Below are 18,840 nucleotides of genomic sequence, written 5' to 3' on the forward strand. Positions count from 1 at the left end.
AAGGATATTGTGAGAGTGTGCAGTTAAAAGAAATGTCAGTCTACAGAATGAGTATGTAGCTTTTCAACTCATTAAAAAGCAGTTGCCACAATAACTAAGTTGGAGTATCTCAATTGTACTGTTGCTCAAAATTCACCAGTGTTTAGATTTTTAAATTGGGTTTAAAGTGCAGTCTTCTTTACAGTAAACTAAACTGGCAACCTGAGTCAAGGCTTTAAAACACATTCTGTTATATGCCTGTAGAGTGACCTATTGAAACAACGTGCTGCTTGGTCTCCTGAAAAAAAAGATTTATTTTCTGTCTATTATTTTCTACATCAGATTTAATGTAGATACAATAAACACAAACTACACAGATATTCCATCTCTACATGCATCTACGTATGTAAAGCGCCACACAGGGGAGCCAAGTGTGTAGCAGGGCTAGAGAAAAAGTGAGAGAGTGCAGTGCAGCGTGTGCTACCTCCTTGATGGCCTGCCACTTGAAGGCATTGTCCTGGCTGATGATGGTGTCGGCCACACTGATGAAGTGCTGGCTGAGCTCCTGGACGCTGTCCTGGCTGTGGTCAGCAGAATCAGAAGGTGGCTGTTTGGGGACATCAGCAGCCAGAGACAACAGCTGGATGAGGGACACCATGTCTGCTGGCTGCAGGCCCTCCTGCTGGGTGTCCTCCAGGGCATGGACAGACATGTCCAGAAGGGCAGACGCTTCAGCCAGGCTGCTCAGCCCGGAAGGCTGCTGCCCAAGCACCGCCTAAGAGTGGAGACAGACACTGGATTATACAGAGCTATAGGTCAATGTCAATATTTCAGTTTACAACATGGGATATACAGTATAATGGGTAAGATTCAGCTTGTACGGTTGTATATTCATTGGATAATTATTCAGTATTACAGTGTCATTTTAAAATAACTCTGTGCCAACAGTAGAGGGAAGAAGAGTTTAAAGGAGTGTAATCTTTAAAGAGCCCCTCCAGACATGTTTAAGATATATAGAAATACACTACTTTTAATAAAAAGTTGTGTCTGATATGTTTTTATTCGATTACCACATTGAAATCTTATGAATGATAAATCCTCCACCCTCATTGAAAAATTCAGAATTTATGAATATTCAAACATTGTTCATTTCAGAAGTTTAACTGCTGAACACAAGATGTACTTCACTGTAAAGTCCATCAGTGTATGTGCAGTGAAGGCTTCAAATTTCCACATGACATTTGATGGAAATTGGACTGTGACTGGCTCCAAACAAGTTGTGACGTTATAAATCAGATCACACATGACTATATATTAACCTCTGGACTGCTGTGGTTTTCTGTATTCAGCCAAAAAAACAATCTCACACCTTCAGTTAGTAAAAACAAAAAAAGCAGCTGCTTGGCTTTTAACGAATTCAAAGAGACAAGATCAGATCACCCCTGTGATACACAGTTTTAGGGCTGATATTAAGATTTTGCTGAATACATTTAAAGTACTTCTGGGGATAGCTCCTGGAGTTATATTGCTTAATAACTGCTTCACTATGAACCAGAACACAGCCTCAGATCTTCAGACAGGGTCCTGGCTGAAGACTAAAGGATTGGAGACTATAGACTAAAGGGCTTTTGCAGTCAGGGTCTCTCAGCTTTGGAAGTTCCTGCATGAAGATCTGAGTATCAGTAACATCTTTTAAATAACTTATTAAAATGTATCCCTTAAAAAAAGCCTTTCCATTAATGTTAGCTCAAAGTTTTTTGTTTCCTGTTCCACTATGTTTTATGTTTTATCTGTTTATTTTACTGTTTTTATCTTATTGTATTATATTTTGGGATTTTTAAAAACTATATATTTTAATCTGTACTTTTATTTGCTGGTTTTTATTTAATTGTAATTGTAATTTGTAACACTGTTTCGAAAGGTGCTTTATAAAGAAAGTTTATTATTATCATAAATCGTGTTCGTAGGTACACACCTTAAAATGACATTTAGAGTACTGAAAGTACTTTGCATTCTCAGCAAATGAATGTGAAAAGAACTTTCTTTTGTCAAACTTTGTAAAACACATCATTCTGCACAGTGAAGCTCAAACATCACAGTGAAGTAACAAAAAGCAAAACACATTTTTGACTGTAGAGAAGTTGGAAAAGAAGGGAGAATCATACTAAAGATGTCTACCTGGCTTTTGTTGGAGAGCTTCATCAGATGGTTCATAAAGGCAGACGGCTGAGAGGTCTGGGCATCATTCATCTGCCTCATCTTCAGATAACGCTCTGTGCCAAAAACAACGTGACATCATTGTGGGTGATGTAATGGCAGGATGATCTGCTGCTCAGAGAGCTCATCCTTCAGGTGGAGGAGTTGGGCTCAGACCCGAGCCCGCTGAAGCGTCCCAGTACAACACGCTGAACTCTCAGCAGAACAGGCGGACTTTACCCACTTAAAGCTTAAATGTTATAATGTAATTACAGCAGGTAAATATTTTACACATGTGTATTCATGTCTTGTCAGTGACTCAAACATACCATTACTATGTTTGCAATCATCTCTCAACAATTGACGAATGTACACATGAATAAGAATTCTTTTCTACTTTGAATGTAACTACTTGAGCTCACATGTCAATACTTTTCCCTCGAAAATGAAATGAAATGTACAATGCCTCATATCATGTATCTGAACATCTCATGAACTCCCTGTTCAGCATTTTCAGATGTCACTACAGGCAGAAGTATGCACAGCCTATTATGTGTTTCAGCAAGATCATAAAGAAACAGCCATTTCACTAATAAAAGCTATTAAGTTTATGTTATTCCATTTTAAAGGAATTTTTAAAAGCTAACACTGAGCACAGTAAAGTCATAACTTAAGTATTAAGAATACCTTTAGGCCAACACAATTGTAAAGACCAAAAGAATGTCAGAATTGTATTCCTTGCAGTGTAGAAAAAGGTTTTAAACTGAATTTATACCTTCATATGATGGTAACAAATACAGAAAATACTGAAAAGTTAATTTAATACATAAAATATGAAAAATAAAACATTGAAACGATTAGAAAACATCACAGACTGTCTTACTGGTGTCTAGTAAACAATTTTTAAAGGTGGTTATGAATCACTACCTTAAATGTATCCCTTTATTTAGGGTACTGATTCATAACTTTAGTATTTAATCCTGGCTAAAAAAATCATAAAATTACTTTGTTTATGAAACAAATCAACTTCAGTATCAAGGGACATTATCTCTGTGTATTGTTAGATTGTCAGTTTAAAGTATTAATGCTTGAGATTGTTCTGTATACGATACAGTTTTTATCACTTTATGTATGTTTGTCTCAGCGTTTCTTCACTGCAAGCCACAATTTTCAAAACAGACAGGACAGTTTCTTTTTTGTAAAGACAGAGGATTGCACAAGATGTATCTTTTATTATTAATAGTACTGATGTGATTTTCAAAATACAATACAGCATGGTTGACTTCAATGGTGGTTTGGTTTGTCACAGTCTCAGTTGTTGTGACAAGGCCACACTCACCTCTGCTGCTCCTGCAGATGAAGGGCAGTGGTTCTGAGCAATCTGTCAGGCTGAACAATGGGAGCTGATCTGACCAGCTCTGCAGCATCTTGCAGCCCTGCAGCTCCATCTGCTGGTGCACAGCTGCCCACGTCATCACATATTCACACACAGCGAGACACAACAAAACAAGAGTCAGCTCGAGAAAATAGCTAAAGATCTTCACTGATGAAAAATTATGAAATAAATATGAGATTTGATTCAAAAGAACATTGGTGCTCAGAAACAGCAAAGAGTCACAAAATTGATGAATCACATATTTACTACAAATTAATTATTCTGTGAAGCATCAAGCAATGTTGCCATTGCAATAATGATATAAAACAACTGAAAACCTTTCAGGTTCCATTTCTTTGTTGTGAAAATAAAAGCCTGCACAGATGTCTCACAAGGAAATGAAACTCAGGCAGTGGGGGAGTTACTGTTCACCACTGCATAGAGCTCTGTTCTTCCCCAAGCTGCCCCCGCACTGCTGGAGCTGTGGGAATCCCCTCCATCCATCCCTCCCTCCCTGCCTCTGTGTCTCACTCTCACTACCCTCCATTCAGTGAAATGTCTTTCTAGAAGTGACTCTCTCTCAGACTGTTCACTAAGACACAGGCAACTTTGAGCAACCCATGAAGAGTAATATGACTGATCTAGTATCAAACATGAGGATGTGAGTTGAAACACAAAAAGTGAGAAAAGAGAGCAAGAAAACAAGAAATCAGTGGAAGCTGCCCCACAGAGAGTATTATGATATTAACATGTACTATAACAAGCTTAATAAAATATGAAGAAAGCATGTATAGAATGCATCAATTCTAATATTAAAGGACAAAATCACAATTTCTAAGTCCAAATGAACATTAAACCATATTTTTCTTGCTGTAATCATTCCTGCTGTTCATACTGACCATTAGATCCCTTCATAATGCACTTACAATGTAAATGATGGGGGACAAAATCCACAAGCATCCTTCTGTGCAAAAATGTATTCAAAAGTTTATCTGAAGCTAAGATGAAGCTTCAGCCGTCCAAATAAGTCGATACACAGGAGGAAAACTCTCTCAACACAACTCCAGTAAGTGCAGTAGGTCAAAGTTGAAACAGGAAGTGGTCGGTAAACGGTGATGAATGTTTACAACAGACAGTTTGTGTCTCTTCTGATTGCCTGTGTTTCCCAGTTGGACTTTGTTGTAGCAATGCTGCCATGTTCCCATATCTTAGCAATTACTATGGTGAGTGCAATGTTATCATAACAAATAGAAATGGTGCATGGCCAAAAAATGTAGCCTTTAGATGATTAAAAACTGGTAGGCTGAACCTGTGCTTCCTTCCCAGCTGAGACAGTGTCCGGAGGGTTCACCTCATCAAGACATCCTACCCCTAACCTAACAGAGACACTAGTTGTGTCCTCAAAATTCAGGCATAGAAAAATTGTATTTATCAGTCACATTTAGTGGCCTTGGTGACCCAACATGAAATGCAGACTCCAAAAGAGGAAACCCCTGAAATAAGACACAGCATGTACAGACAGAAGCCTTACCTGGGCAAAAGAGAAGGGCCTGTACCTCTTTGACCACTGGGTGGCTGCTCAGGTGGTCAAGGCTCCAGCTGAAAAGCACTTCCTGGGTCATGGGTGAACATGCATTGAGGGCACGGACATGCCTCGTTTCCAGGGACATATTCCAAACATTCAAGTCAGTGATATTCCCAAAAAAGGGCTCTGTGAAATTCCCTCCAAAGGAGTCTTGGTCCTGACCCAGGATGAGTATCCCATTGGCGTGGATATCCCTGGAAGGGTCTGTGACTGAGCCTTTGTCCTTCCTGTCCCCATCCACATAGATAGCCCAGTGACCGCTGCTGCGGTGCCATGTGACACAGATGTGATGCCACGCTCCATCGTTGGGGAAGGACGACTTATACGGCAGGTGCTTCCCGTGGATGATGAGCGCCAAGAGGATGCGTCCCTGCATGTCCACTTGGCCTCGTAGCTGGAATTCATTGATGAAGACAGGAGCAGCATAGGAGAAGATGGTGGACACCTCATTCCACTCTGGGTCCCACTGAACACGAACACACACACTGATGGACGATAAGGCGGGGAAGGACATGTTTACACGAGCAAAGCCCTCACTAGATTCCTTTGGGAAGTTTAGAGCTGAGAACTGTAAATCTAAACAAAACGGGAGAAGAAGAGCTGTTTAGGTGATTTGTATATTTTTAGGGTAGTTTCTACCTTTCTACTCAGTGATGAAATTAAACTTTTAAATCCACTGATCCCACTCACACTGCTTGGAGAGGGCCAGCGGCTTGGAGGCTGCTTTTCTAGGGTTCTTGATCCAGAGAGGTGAGTGGAGTCCAGCTTGACGCAGTAGCTCCAGGGCTCCCTCCCGGTCCTCTGACGGGTCCAGGGTGGCGAGGGAGCTGAACTGGCCTCTACAGAAGCTGTCAGCCCTGGAGAAGGCCAGAGAGTCATTGATCAGCTGGAAGGCCCAGTGTGATGTTAGGTGGACCAGTCTGGACTGTCCTGGGGAGTCAGACACAGAAAACAATTGGAACCAAAGCAGTACATAATGAATCAAAAAGAGTGAAGTGTCAATAAGATGTGGATTAAATGTTTTTTGGGGGGGGGTTGACTAGATAGTGAAGGCCAGGGGCTTGGATACATGGATGAACGCATGGATGGGTGGACGGGAAAAGTCAGTACAGATAATCGAAACTGCTGGCCACAAAAAGTGATTAAGTGTCTCACCATGTGAGTCCCCCACTCTGTCTGGCCCAGCATGTGTTGGTTCACTCTTACATATCGCCTACAGGAGAAAATAAAGTTAATTTATCATTTCAATAACTTGTATGCAACATTTTCCTACATATTTGATATAAGAGAGGTTATCCAGCAATTGACCATAGGCAGGTATTAACATGGTCATCAGTGTTTAAAATCTCTGAAAGAAAATTTATAGTCATCGTACCTTACTAAAAGCTACAAAAGAAGCAGAGAGAAATCCTTCTGCAAGGCTCTTTTATATGATGTAGTATAGAAGGAGAAGGTTATTACCACAATAGAGAAGAGTATGAGTCCAGCATGCAGGGCACCAGTCATCTCTAAGCCAGTCTGGTTTCAAGCTGAAATAAAACACTTGTTCAGCTTTTGTGGAAAATGATTCCCCTGGGTCCAGATGTACGTCACTTCAGGAAAAAAAAAAGCTTTGTATCTCTGTCGAATGACAAAGTGAACAAAATAAACACTATATTTCAAATTAAGGTTTGAATATAACATGGCAAAACTGAAGAGTTTGCATTTTAGTGTGTCACACTACAACAGGTAGTTTTCCAAAATACTGGAGAGTGTAAATCCCAAGTTGCTTGTTGCTGAATAGCCAGTAGCAGAATCCTTGATTTCTTCTCCACAACAGTAGAAAGTCACCCTTTGAGTAGTCTGGCAACAAACTCCACATGTATGAGACAATCAAAACCAAATCCAGTCCAGACTCGTCATCCAGTGCCCCAACCTCAATGTCCAGCATATCCAGTAGAGTTTCTAGGTCTCCAGACTGGGAGAGAGCCAGTGATCCCAGTGGATTTGTCCAAGAGTCCCAGTCTGTCTCCTGCTTCCCTTCAGACCCCTCTACCCCTCCTTTCTTAGCACCCTGAAGCCATCTTCCTTTGTTATGCAAATGAAGTCATTTTTTTTAAAAGAACCCTTCTTACGCAAGCAGTGTCAGGCTTTTGGCACAGAGAGTACATCAAGAGCAGCGGGGCGGCAGACATTTTTACCACATAGCCCTTATTTATGCCTTCTATAGGACTCTCTAAAGTTAATTGGAACATGGGTTTTATTGCTGTACTTCATAGTCAATAAAAGATTAGTACTACTCATGCAATCATTGCACGGTAAACCCTCATGGTTGTCTGTTTGGATGGCTTTCATCTGATGTTGTGCACAACATGCTTGAAAAGCTTTTGTATGCCTTTTGACATCAATGCCTCTATTCAAAAATAGAATACCACATTAGACATGCAGGTTTTCATGGACATTTGAGGATTAACAGATTGATGACTAAATACTTGCATGCAACACATTTAAACTGTCGACCTGAAAATTTAAATTTGAGCAAAAGAGAAGGAAGCTGAGGTGGGACAAGCAGATACCACCATGGCTTACTGAATTAGGTTTAACATCACGTCAATGAAGCATATCTCTCTTACTGACATCATTACCCTTCAATTTAGAAACAGCGCGACTCAATTTGTGGATGTGTTCTGATGAGATGGTTTGATTTTTTAAATTATATCTCCAGTTCATTTCAACTTGGGTCTTATTTTTGTATTTTGTACACATTGTAAACAAACAAACAGCTAAATTAGCTAGACTGTTTTTTAAAAAAAAATTATTTGGAGGGAAACATTTAGCCTTTTTGACATTAACCATGAAGTTGGTCCTCAACTTTGAGGAATGTTACATCAGGCAACTCTCGAGACTGACGGTCATACTAAGCTTGCATTAGTGCAGCATTTTAAACTGCTAACACAGTAGCTGTGGGTTTGACAATGTTGTTTATGAGCACATTTTAGTATAATGAAAATTACATTTGTTGTCTTTTTACAGTACCATTGAGCTGTGCCCTCTTCACTATCAGATATTTCTCCAGACAGCCGTTCTAAACCATAGATCCATTTTACATTTTACAATTTCAATCACAGACACATGGTGGGCTACTGCTTTGCCAAAACAAAATAGAGTTAAAAGAACAGTATGTTTCTAAGTTTTTCATGTTTTCAAAATTCTCCACTGTACACCACTTACAGTACAAATAGCCTAGCTAGCTAGCAAGGCTGCTAAAAAGTAGCCTACCAATTAGGGATGTGCAGAGAGCCCAGTATCTGTATTTGTTGAGGCAGCAAAATTATTTGTATTTGTATTTGTATTTGAATAAAAGTGGAAAGAAATTTAAGTGTTACAATAAGTGTTCATGAATAAATTACCTTATGAGGGAGGTCCCCACATCGGGTCTTGAACTGGAGTCTCCCAGATCATAGATGACTGTGCTGACTACTGAGCTAAAACTTTACTCATTGCAGGCAGACCTTTACCTATTTATACACCTGTAACACAGAGAAAGCAGAGCATGTAATGTGTAGGGAGGAACTTCAAGGGCAATTCTTGCTTTGCTTTGCAAAAACAGTTTATGGAAAGTCCCTTGAGAGCACTTCACTTGTATCAGTAACTCAGCTTTATGTCTGGTGAACACCCCCAACTGCGGGAGTGATATCTAAATTAGGAAATGTGCGTCATGTAGCAGGTGGATTTGACTCCCCTCAGTGAGACCTGCTGATAGACATAACAGCGGAGCAGAGCATGTTCCTTACAAATGTGGCACCATTTAAAAGGGAAATAAACAGGCTTTCCAATGGTATAAGATTTATTGCCAAGAAGCATTGTTACAACAAAGAAATAATCTATCAAACACAAATTTCCTTACTTTTTGTGCTAGTTTAGTATAATATAACATAGTGGCAACGAAATGAATCCGTTCATTCATTTTTCTCCATTAAGTCAAATGGTGATAGAAGGCTACCTGCTGAATTGACAACATGCCAATGTCAAACACATGCTCATCTACAAACCCATCAACGTCAAGTATAGGGAGATGCAGCCCATGTAGGTGATGACGACAGGATATAGGTATGTCATGTAAAGTTCTTTTGTGCACTCACATAATAGCAATGTGAAACCAAAACTAACCGGATCAAATGTATACAATGTAACAACAACATGAACCTTGATTCAGACTTTCAGGTGTGAAAAGGCCCTAAGACAGCTGGAGTAAAGCCAGACATGCTCAATGCCCAGAATCCAGTAATCCAGACAAAGACTGATTGAGACAAAGCCAGCCATTAGTATTCCACCTGGGTATCCACTCAAAGTGTGAAAAACTGGACAAGAGCCCACAGGAACAAAGCCTCCTTCAGGCTGAGACTCCTGGACATCACTCTCCCTCGTGCCCTCCTCTCCTTTCGCCCATTTATCTAACTGAACAACAACTTTCTCCTTCAACCAGGGCTTAGTCGTAGCTGTGAAACCCCCAGCATTTACTTGTCAAGAAAATGGGTAGGGTGCCTAATATCCTGGAAGGATTCAGAAAAGTACAATCAGGAATTGTGTATCTAAAGATTTTCACTTATATATGAAAAATAAAAGTTTAACATTTAGGTTTATTAGCTCAATGTAACTCACATAATAGACAAATTGCCCTCTATCTAGTCATACAATTGTAGCCTGAATAAAAAGGGTCTGTTAATCAAAATTACAAATATTTTCACATATTTTTAGTCCTCAACTAGTATCTTGCTGAGCAGGTAGTTTTTGTTTAATTTAACTTGCAGGTTTTAAGAATCTCAGACATTTGTGCCTCCACCCCAAAACACAATGCAGGTGAGTGGATTTTCATTTGTTCTCAGCTTTGAAAAGTTCAACAGTGATACCCCTCTCCAAGACAGTGTCCTTATCTACAGAACATACTGGAGCTCTTTGGAACAAAATCACCATTCAAGTCACAATTTTCCAATTTTAAAATCTGTTATGCTATTATGTTAGCCTAAACGAAAATATATTATGTCATTTGTTATTGCCTTCACAGATGATATCTAGTGCTTTCGAGTGCTTTCTGCTCATCTCTGTTGTTAAAGTTAAAATTTAGAAAGATTATGGTCATAGTCAAGCAACAACCTTAACTGTTGGTAGAGGATAGTTTGAATGTCCAAAGAGCCACAACGACATCGTTAGAGGTTTTGTGGTGCTATAACAATGTGACTCTACTTCTTCCTTCGCTTCTGAGAAACAAAAGTCATTTTTCGCACTGCCACAAGGTTGTTTGGCAGGAAAATGTAAACATACATCATTTTAAGCATTTCAACAAATGACGGATGCTGACTTTTTTCCGGTGAGGACAGTCTCTGAAAATTTAATTGTGCAGAGTATTTGTGATTTTTACCCTCTTCTGGTTGAAAAGCCAGAGCATTTAAACCATTATGCAAAAGTAAAATTGCACTAAAACCAATGATAATATTAATTATATATTATATATTATATATTACTGTTACTTGTATAAAGGGTGTCACTGTAAGAGAATGCTACTCATTTATTTTAGTGGATAGGATAAATCAAAAAATATCCAATCCAGCTTAACAGCACAAAACCAGATGCCATGCTGCTGTGTCACCACAATAAAACCCCATTAAAGGCTAATATATAAAACTTTACCACCACATTAAAAGCTGCCACCTGGTCTTTTCACACTGAGTACAAAATACAGTATCAGAAGGTCAACGATAGGATGTCATGACAGTATATATCTCACAGGACAATGTTCAGAGATGTGCACAATGTAGCTACTGCATTGTGGTTCCTTGGCACTGAAAATGGGTCCATGTTGTTCTATTGTGTGTCTTCATGTTGGAAATAAACCTCACCACTAATGCAGATGAACTCCTATTGCCATGACTTGACCATTAAAGTTATTTTCAATAATTGCTGTGAGAGTCTTAATTTTACAAAAGTAAAAAAATCAAACTGACACTTCTCAGGTTTACACAAGGTTCTTTTGAGATGAGACAGCGGTGTCAAAAGCCAATATTAAATATAAATTAAACCTCTGTTCATCGCAGTGGAGTGCCTCCTTTGTTGAGATGTTTTATAGGTTTTATTTTTAAAGGTCTGCTGCTGATTTAGTTCTTCCATGGACATTTTCTGCCTGAAAAATGCCTGAATGACTGCTAGCTAGCGTAAATCATGGTTGGAAATTCAATACTGTCATAAACCAATACTGGTTTATGACATGCCTGCAGAACAGCAAGTAGGCCTATTTCCATCAGCCTCAGCTGTGTTTGTGTTTAGTACAAATTTGTAAATGTTAGCATGTTAACATGCTAAACTGAGATGGTTACTGTGGTAATTAATTAGCATTCTCATTGTGAGACTGTTGGCATACAGATACCTGCCAACACTCCTGATTTTCGCGGGAGTCTCCCTGTTTTTAACCCTTTCTCCTGTTAATCTCCTGATTTCATAGTTTTTCCTTTTCGTTATCACAACCTGTTTCTGGCACTGCACAGCATGTGTGCACAGCTGCTCTCTGCACAGGCAGTCTTTCATCCTGTCCTCTGTCCTCTGTCGCTGATGTGATTGACTGCCTACAGGTACCGCTGGTAGAGAGAGGAGGTGTTGGTTTGTCTCAGCCAGTAGCTAAATTTGCCAAATGTTAAGATACGTGGCAAACTCTGATAAACAGTTAGGCTACATACAGACAGCTTTCGTTGTGATGCACTGTGGTTGTGTAAAACATACCAGTGGTGGATGGGACACTGCGGGCAAAACAGTTGAAAATAACGCTTTTCAACATGTTTATGCTTGTTGAACAGATGGTTTGATAAAGTACTTATTGGCCTCCTACTTGTGAAGGTTTTGTTGCACTTACAGTAAAACGTTATCTTTCACTTGTAAAAGTATCACTCATACTGACAAAGTTTTGGCTCAATGGTGCATTTTAGCATCTTCAGCTTCAGCTAATTTTGGTTTTCCAGGCTGCAACTTTACGTTTTGACTCAGTCTCTGTCAGGGCCGGCTTAAGGCATAGGCGATATAGGCGGTCGCCTAGGGCGCCACATTGTCTGGGGGGTGCTGAAAGAAAAAAAAAATTACATAAATAAATAATAAAAATTTGCCTGTGGGCAACCCATCCTATTTTTTTCCGGAGGTAACAAATGAACAGATACAGGAAAAAAATCCCAATCTCGCAAAATGGCTAGGGCCGGCCCTGGTCTCTGTGATCAGATCAACCTTGTTTCCAGCAGCAGGGGACAGCTGTTTTGAGCAAATAAGCACTGATAAATCTACTGTGCACTAAATGGCAGACGAGAGAGAGGTGGAGCATTTAGAGCTAAAGAGCTAGATATTTTCTTGATGAGTTTGTGGAGACTAATACAAGGCTAGAAGGGAAGTTTGCAGTTGGACAAAAACATGACAGATAAATGCTAATGTTACTCCATGTCTGCTGGATGTGTAAATAGATAATTGTTAAGACGTTAGTGATGTCAACTTTATGAGGTGATAATGAGGTGCTACAGTGCACAATTGCCAAAAAATGAATGCAGGTTTAGGCCCATGTTAGACTTTCTAAATAATGACAGGCACAAATTCTTTCTTTTACTATAGCCTATAGTGTAACACTATATTATTGTTAAACAATATTTTTCTTTCTATGTTTTCATCAATAAAATTAAATTTATTCAGACCAAATCAGGTGGTGCAGTGAAAATGCCAGTCCTCACGTTCATTTGAATGGGGAAAGCACATTTCTGCTGCAGGCGTTTTGGCTGCAGCGGTGACGCACTGGACTGTGGCTGGAAAGTTGAGCCAGAGTCAACTTTTGCAGAAACGCAACCCAACGTCATTGTGGCTGAAGGCTCCGGTGGCCAATCACAGTCGGTTATCAGACTGATCAGAGCACAAAGACATTACTCGGAGGAGGGGAGGACAGTTCTCTTTGTTTGATAACGTTAAAATTAAAGTTAGACTTTACTGTCTGCTTCTCGACTCGTAAAAAAGATGAGAGAGAGAGCTATGAGCACCAGCAAGAGAGAGAGAGAGCAGTTGTGGTTGAACGAGTTAGAGAGTGAATGAAGAGTGGGAGTGCTGGTAGTGAGAAAGCCGTTGAATCAGATCAATAAAACGCTTTTTTCTGATTGTTTCACAGTGGTTATGTTCTAGAGCTCAAATAAACACGTGCACACCTCCACTCAACCCTGCAATGGTGGACCGCACCACCTGATTTGGTCTGAATACGGCCTAAATGTGAAAAGTTTTGAGTTTTTTGAGAGAGAAGGCCTACTTTTTCTTTTCTTTAAAGGCTGCTTCCAGTCTTTGAGCTAGGCTAAACCATTACATACCTATACTGTTGATGTGTTTAATCTAATTTTAATATATTTACATTCAATAATAAATGAATGTTGATTTTCAGAAGCAGTGGCATGGCATGGGGATATGGCCCTAGGTAGCTCTGTGTATTTTGGTCATGAGCATGTGCCGTACAATGTATACAGAGAGCCAGCCATCTTTTGGTGGCCACTTAGCAACTGCTTTCACTTTACAGTTATCACCACAGTACCACAACAACCCGATCTGGCAACATTTCTTGGGCGTAAAATTTTCCGCCCCAGATCCAGTTACTTTCAGTGTTAAGTGTTAACCGATCAGGGGCCATCAGGAAAAGCCGAACATATTAGACACATATGTAGAAATATGTATTTCAAAATTGGAATTGCTGAAGGTGCAGCGCCTTAGCCTGTAACTCCATTTATTCATATAGCCACTCTCTCTCTCTCTCTCTCTCTCTCTCTCTCACAAACACACACACACACACATCTGTTTATTTGATTATGCAGTTCTATAGCAGAATTCTAGAAACACTTGAGCTCATAATGGGACACATCATACTGTAATATTCCGCGCTAAATTTACCACATCTTCAGAATTCTCAAACACTCAAGACATACACAAGTTACAAGTGTTGGTAGTTCTTTACTGTCAAGTAATCATGTTAAACCTTGTCCAACTTCGACATGGACTGTTATTCAGATCAGCAGTTTAAAATTCAGCTTCCTTTGGCTGCGGGGAGAGTGGGTGAGTAGTAAAAACCTGTAATCTCTCATGAGAGACAACATACTCAGAACATTTAACTTTTGTGAAAATACAATTAATGCAGTGAAAAAATATGTATCTGCAGTCAAAATGTTACTTTATATGAAATCACAGTATCGTCAGCATATATACTTGTATACAAATATACTTGATATATTATAGTGACAAATATCATTACACAGTATGACCCTTTTCATAGTGTTACATAATATTATTGGATTATGAGTATGACATTTAGATGCTGAACACATGGTAAGGCATTAACAATAAGAAAACAATAATACAATATTGCCTACATAATAATATAAAAGTAGGAATACTCATTCTGCCTTAATTTTATTTTTTAAAACTTTTGATACTTTAACAGGTTTTTTACTTTTTTACATTTCTAATGGAGTATTTTTTCATTGTGATATTTTTCTTTTACTTAATTAAAGGATCTGAACACTTCTTCTACCACTCTATAACAATACATTATACTGTAGATCACATTTTAGTCCTTATCTGGAAATTAAAGGATAAGGCAGGTGATTTTCTATATTTTTCTTATAGTCAACAAATCTCATGTGCAGAGCCAAACCAACAATGAACTCATCCTACTTACAAGTACTGTGCTATTATCCAAAACCTGATATATCTTATTCCTCTGTGCCCTAGATCTGTTGTTGTCCAGAAACTATTAAAAACACGTCAATGAGCCACACGTTTCTTCATCCCTGAAGGGAATGGTTACTGAAGTTCTTTGAGAAATTTACAATGTGATATGTAGCACAACAAGCTAGCAAAGCTCTGGAAACAGAACTGCGTTACCACGTATGCACAGTGGTGTCTGCTGTACAAGGAATCTCTCTCCTGAGGGTTACTATCTTATTGCTGTTTTTACTCTTTGAAGCTGTTTCTAAACAAGCTACAGTAACCACTGTCTTCAGGGATGAAGAAACATGTCACCCAGTGCAGCAGTGTGGCTCTGATAAGATATATCAGACTTTGGGAACACACACAATACTTGTACTCCTACAAAGTAAGATGAGTTCATTGTTGGTTTGGCTCTGCACATGAAATTTGTTGACAATAAGAAAAATATAGGAAATTGCCAGCCTTATCCATTACCTAGTAACTATAAATGTAGTAGAGTAGCAGTATAAAGAGCCATCAAATGGAAATACTCACATAAAGTAAGGGAACCTTAAAATTGTAGTGCAGGACATAATGTTTTTCTAGAAAGCAAAAGCAGCATAAAAGAGCCCAGTGATATCTCTGTCAGGACCAGGAGTGGAAAGAGGAAGACCAGCCCTGATGAGGAGACACCACAGCAGAGGAAGAAGGGCTCTAAGTCTGCCTCTGGAAGCCTCACTGATATAGATATCAGGATGAAAACAAGAAAGAGACCAGCCTCTGGATATCAGGAGGGCACAAGGAAGAGGCAGAGGACCTCTCAGACTAAACCCTGCAATATCTCTGGAGACTTTGTCAGGGTGGGCAAGAGGAAGAGGAAGGCTGCCAAAAATGGAGGGAGACAGATGAAGAGACAGAGAGTCTCTGACTTGAAGCAGTACAAAGAGGAAAGAGGGGATGCCACCTCATCATCACTGGAGGCTGCAACACTCAGAAAGGAGAAGAAAGACTCTGGTGTAAAGCAGAGGGACAACAACACCCCATTCACTTCTGAAGATACCAGCAGACAGCAGTTTGAGGTGAAATACCACCAGCTTAACCTGCTGGGTGAGGGAGGCCACGGATCTGTTTATGCTGGTTACAGGAGAGTAGATAATTTCCCTGTGGCTATAAAACACATTCCCAGGGACAATGTGATCTGCAAACACATCATACAGAACAGCAGGACGCTCCCTCTTGAGGTGGCTGTCATGAGAAAGATGGTCAGTGGAGCAGCAGGATCAATAGGGAAATCTGCCGCCATTTCCCTACTGGATTACTATGATCTAGACCAGGAGCTCATCCTGGTCCTGGAACGTCCAGTCCCCTCCACTGACCTTCTGAAATACATTGAGATCAAAGGGGGGTCCCTGCAGGAGAAGGAGGCTAGACTTCTTCTTAAGCAGCTGGTCGAAGCAGCCAGGGAGCTTCAGTCTAAAAACATCTTCCACCGGGACATCAAGGTGGAAAACATTTTGATTGAGACCAGCACTGATGTCCCACGCTTGAGAATGATTGATTTCGGCCTTAGCTGCTTCACCAAGAAGACCTCAACCTACAGGATCTTCTATGGTACCTCGGCACACATCCCACCAGAATGGTACAGATGCGGGACCTACAGGGCTGGTCCCGCCACAGTGTGGCAACTGGGACTGGTCCTGTTCGACATGCTGCACAGGGACACATGCTTCGAGACAATGAGGTTCCTGAGCAATGAACTCAAGATCAGTGACGATTTATCTCAAAATTGCCAGGATGTGTTGCGCCTGTGTCTGGCTGAAGACCCTCAGCAGCGTCCCTCTCTGGAGCAGCTCCGGCTTCACCCCTGGTTGGCATGAGTCAGCCTGACAGCAAGCCTGGACCCACCTTGTGCCAGACCACCCATATCCTCTTTCCTTCACTGTCACCCCCAACCCCTACACTCTATCCTCTACCCCTTACTCTCTATCCCCTATCCCTTACTCCCCATCCCCTAACCCCCATCCCTTATCCCTTACTCCCTATCCCCTAACCCCTATCCCCTATCCCTTACTCCCCATCCCCTACCCCCTATTCCCTATCCCTTACTCCCCATCCTCTACCCCCAGTCCCCTATCCCTTACTGCCCATCCTCTACCCCCAATCCCCTATCCCCCAACCTAGCATTGAAACTACCTATTGTTGTCATTTTGATAAAAATGATTTAATCATTATCTTTGTCAGACTTTGCCTTGGTTTTCATACTCTGTGGCAATTCTTCTCCATCTTTTATTGAGTTTCTTCAAACTCAAAGAGTGCTCCTCTGGTTTTCAGCATGTGGTAAATGTCAGGCCCATGACAGCAACACTCACAAACTCCATTAATGTGTTGTCTTGTGTGATTAAAGAACATGGCATTCTGCAGCTATAACAGCCTCTAATCTTCTGGTTTCAGGCTTTCCACCAGATGTTGAAACCCAGCTGCAGGGATCTGCTACATTCAGCCACAAAGACATGTGAGGTCCAACACTGATGTTGGTTGATAAGGCCTGCCTTGCAGTCAGTGTTCCAGGTCATCCCAAAAGTGTTGGATGTCAAATTTTTCCACATCAAAGAGGGAAATCATTTCTTTATGTAGCTGTTTTTGCCATGTTGACACAGGAAAGAGGAAGAACACTGTTGTATAAAATATCAGTGTATGTTGTTGCATTAAGGTTTTCTTTCATTGGGACTAACGGGCCCAGACCAAAACAGCCCCAGACCAGAAGCCACAAAGGTTTTTGGACAGGACATACAAAACGACTTTCCAATAGCATGTGACTGCTTCTTTCAGGTATGTAAAGCAAAATTAATTTTTTAACAACTGCATGCAACCTTGTATTCATTTCCTTGTTGGAACTAGGCCCTTTCAGATATGCACCTTGTTGCATAATTGTGAAATTTAACATTTTTGTCCTAGTGGATGCAAGATCCGGCAAAGAAATTTCCATACAGCATGTAAGCAATTACAAGAGATCCCAAATTAGTGTGTCAGTATGTTATCAATCAGTTAGCAGAATTTTAACTGATAAATGATGAAATCAAGGAGAGACTTAGAGATCAGAGGATCCACTGTGAGAAGTGAGGTGAGTGTCTCTTGCACTGACATTGGTCATTGACTAAAGCTTGAAGGGCAAAGTAAGTTTTTAAGTCCATCACTGTGCACAGTCTCTTCTTGTGCAAAAAGTGCCAAGTCTAATTTTAGCATTGTGGGTGCATTCTTTCAGTAAAGGTCCTGTCATGTATAAAGCCATATGTATAAAGCTGAATGAAGCCATAAGAAACATTGACGTACTGGGCACATACATCTGAATGACAAAAAGCCATTAGCCTAACAGCAAGATAAAGCCAGCAATGTGTGTCATGTCTGAAAGGAGCCTAGGAATCAAGAAGAAAGAAAAGGAAAACTATTTAAAATTTTTGTTTAACCCCAACACTAGTTGTAGTGTAGCAAACTCCTTATAAACCTGACAGCTGGTTAAAACGGGGAGGTGCTGGAATGGGTCAACTACAATTGAATGAACTGGGTCATAAAAATAGTGGCAGTCAGTCAACAGAAATGCAGAGCAAGACAGGCATTTCCCTCTGCATCCCAGAGCAACACGTTCACCACAACATGACCCTGACCTACTTAACTACATTCAAAATTTGGAAGATTTCTGTTGTGAAAATATATGAGGCGAAAGTCTACCAAATGTGTCTGCCCACATTCACATGCCCATTTACACTTAGATGCATAAATGCCTACTCTCTTATCATATGTCCAGACATAATAGCAACATATCTGGAAGCTGGAGTGGATGTAAGGTAGTTCTGTGTGTGCACATACGCATACAGAGTGTTTCTTTACACTATCAGCCCTGAGCTCAGTGTGCAAACAGTTGGTCTGAGCTCTTTTACTGGCCCCAAGTCAACACTACACTCTGCACACTTCAGTTCAGTCGATGAGCAAC

General features: G+C 40.3%; 2 protein-coding genes across 2 annotated transcripts in view; one reads left to right on the plus strand and one right to left on the minus strand.

Moving 5' to 3' along the window:
- Window positions 1-6,775, minus strand: part of adgrd2 (adhesion G protein-coupled receptor D2) — a 38,106-nt gene extending 31,331 nt beyond the window's left edge. The window contains exons 1-7 of the mRNA XM_044362756.1: window positions 6,597-6,775; window positions 6,291-6,348; window positions 5,826-6,065; window positions 5,082-5,711; window positions 3,515-3,637; window positions 2,158-2,252; window positions 464-754 (exon numbers count right to left, since the gene is read on the minus strand). Of these exons, the coding sequence (XP_044218691.1) occupies window positions 464-754; window positions 2,158-2,252; window positions 3,515-3,637; window positions 5,082-5,711; window positions 5,826-6,065; window positions 6,291-6,348; window positions 6,597-6,641 (1,482 nt within the window). The 5' untranslated portion in view covers window positions 6,642-6,775. The remainder of the gene's footprint in view (window positions 1-463; window positions 755-2,157; window positions 2,253-3,514; window positions 3,638-5,081; window positions 5,712-5,825; window positions 6,066-6,290; window positions 6,349-6,596) is intronic.
- Window positions 6,776-14,082: 7,307 nt separating this feature from the next.
- On the plus strand, window positions 14,083-16,875 carry LOC122970634 (serine/threonine-protein kinase pim-1-like). Its single transcript, XM_044336769.1, has 2 exons — window positions 14,083-14,219; window positions 15,502-16,875. The coding sequence occupies exon 2, from the start codon at window positions 15,608-15,610 to the stop codon at window positions 16,727-16,729; it is 1,122 nt and encodes a 373-aa protein (XP_044192704.1). The 5' UTR covers window positions 14,083-14,219; window positions 15,502-15,607; the 3' UTR covers window positions 16,730-16,875.
- Window positions 16,876-18,840: the final 1,965 nt, after the last annotated feature.

Source organism: Thunnus albacares, chromosome 2, assembly GCF_914725855.1.
Source record: "Thunnus albacares chromosome 2, fThuAlb1.1, whole genome shotgun sequence".
NCBI classification, from domain to species: Eukaryota; Metazoa; Chordata; class Actinopteri; order Scombriformes; family Scombridae; genus Thunnus; species Thunnus albacares.

What these genes read in the sequence shown, in the direction of transcription:
- LOC122970634 (XM_044336769.1), top strand. Translation starts at nt 15,608, where the DNA reads ATGAAAACAAGAAAGAGACCAGCCTCTGGATATCAGGAGGGCACAAGG.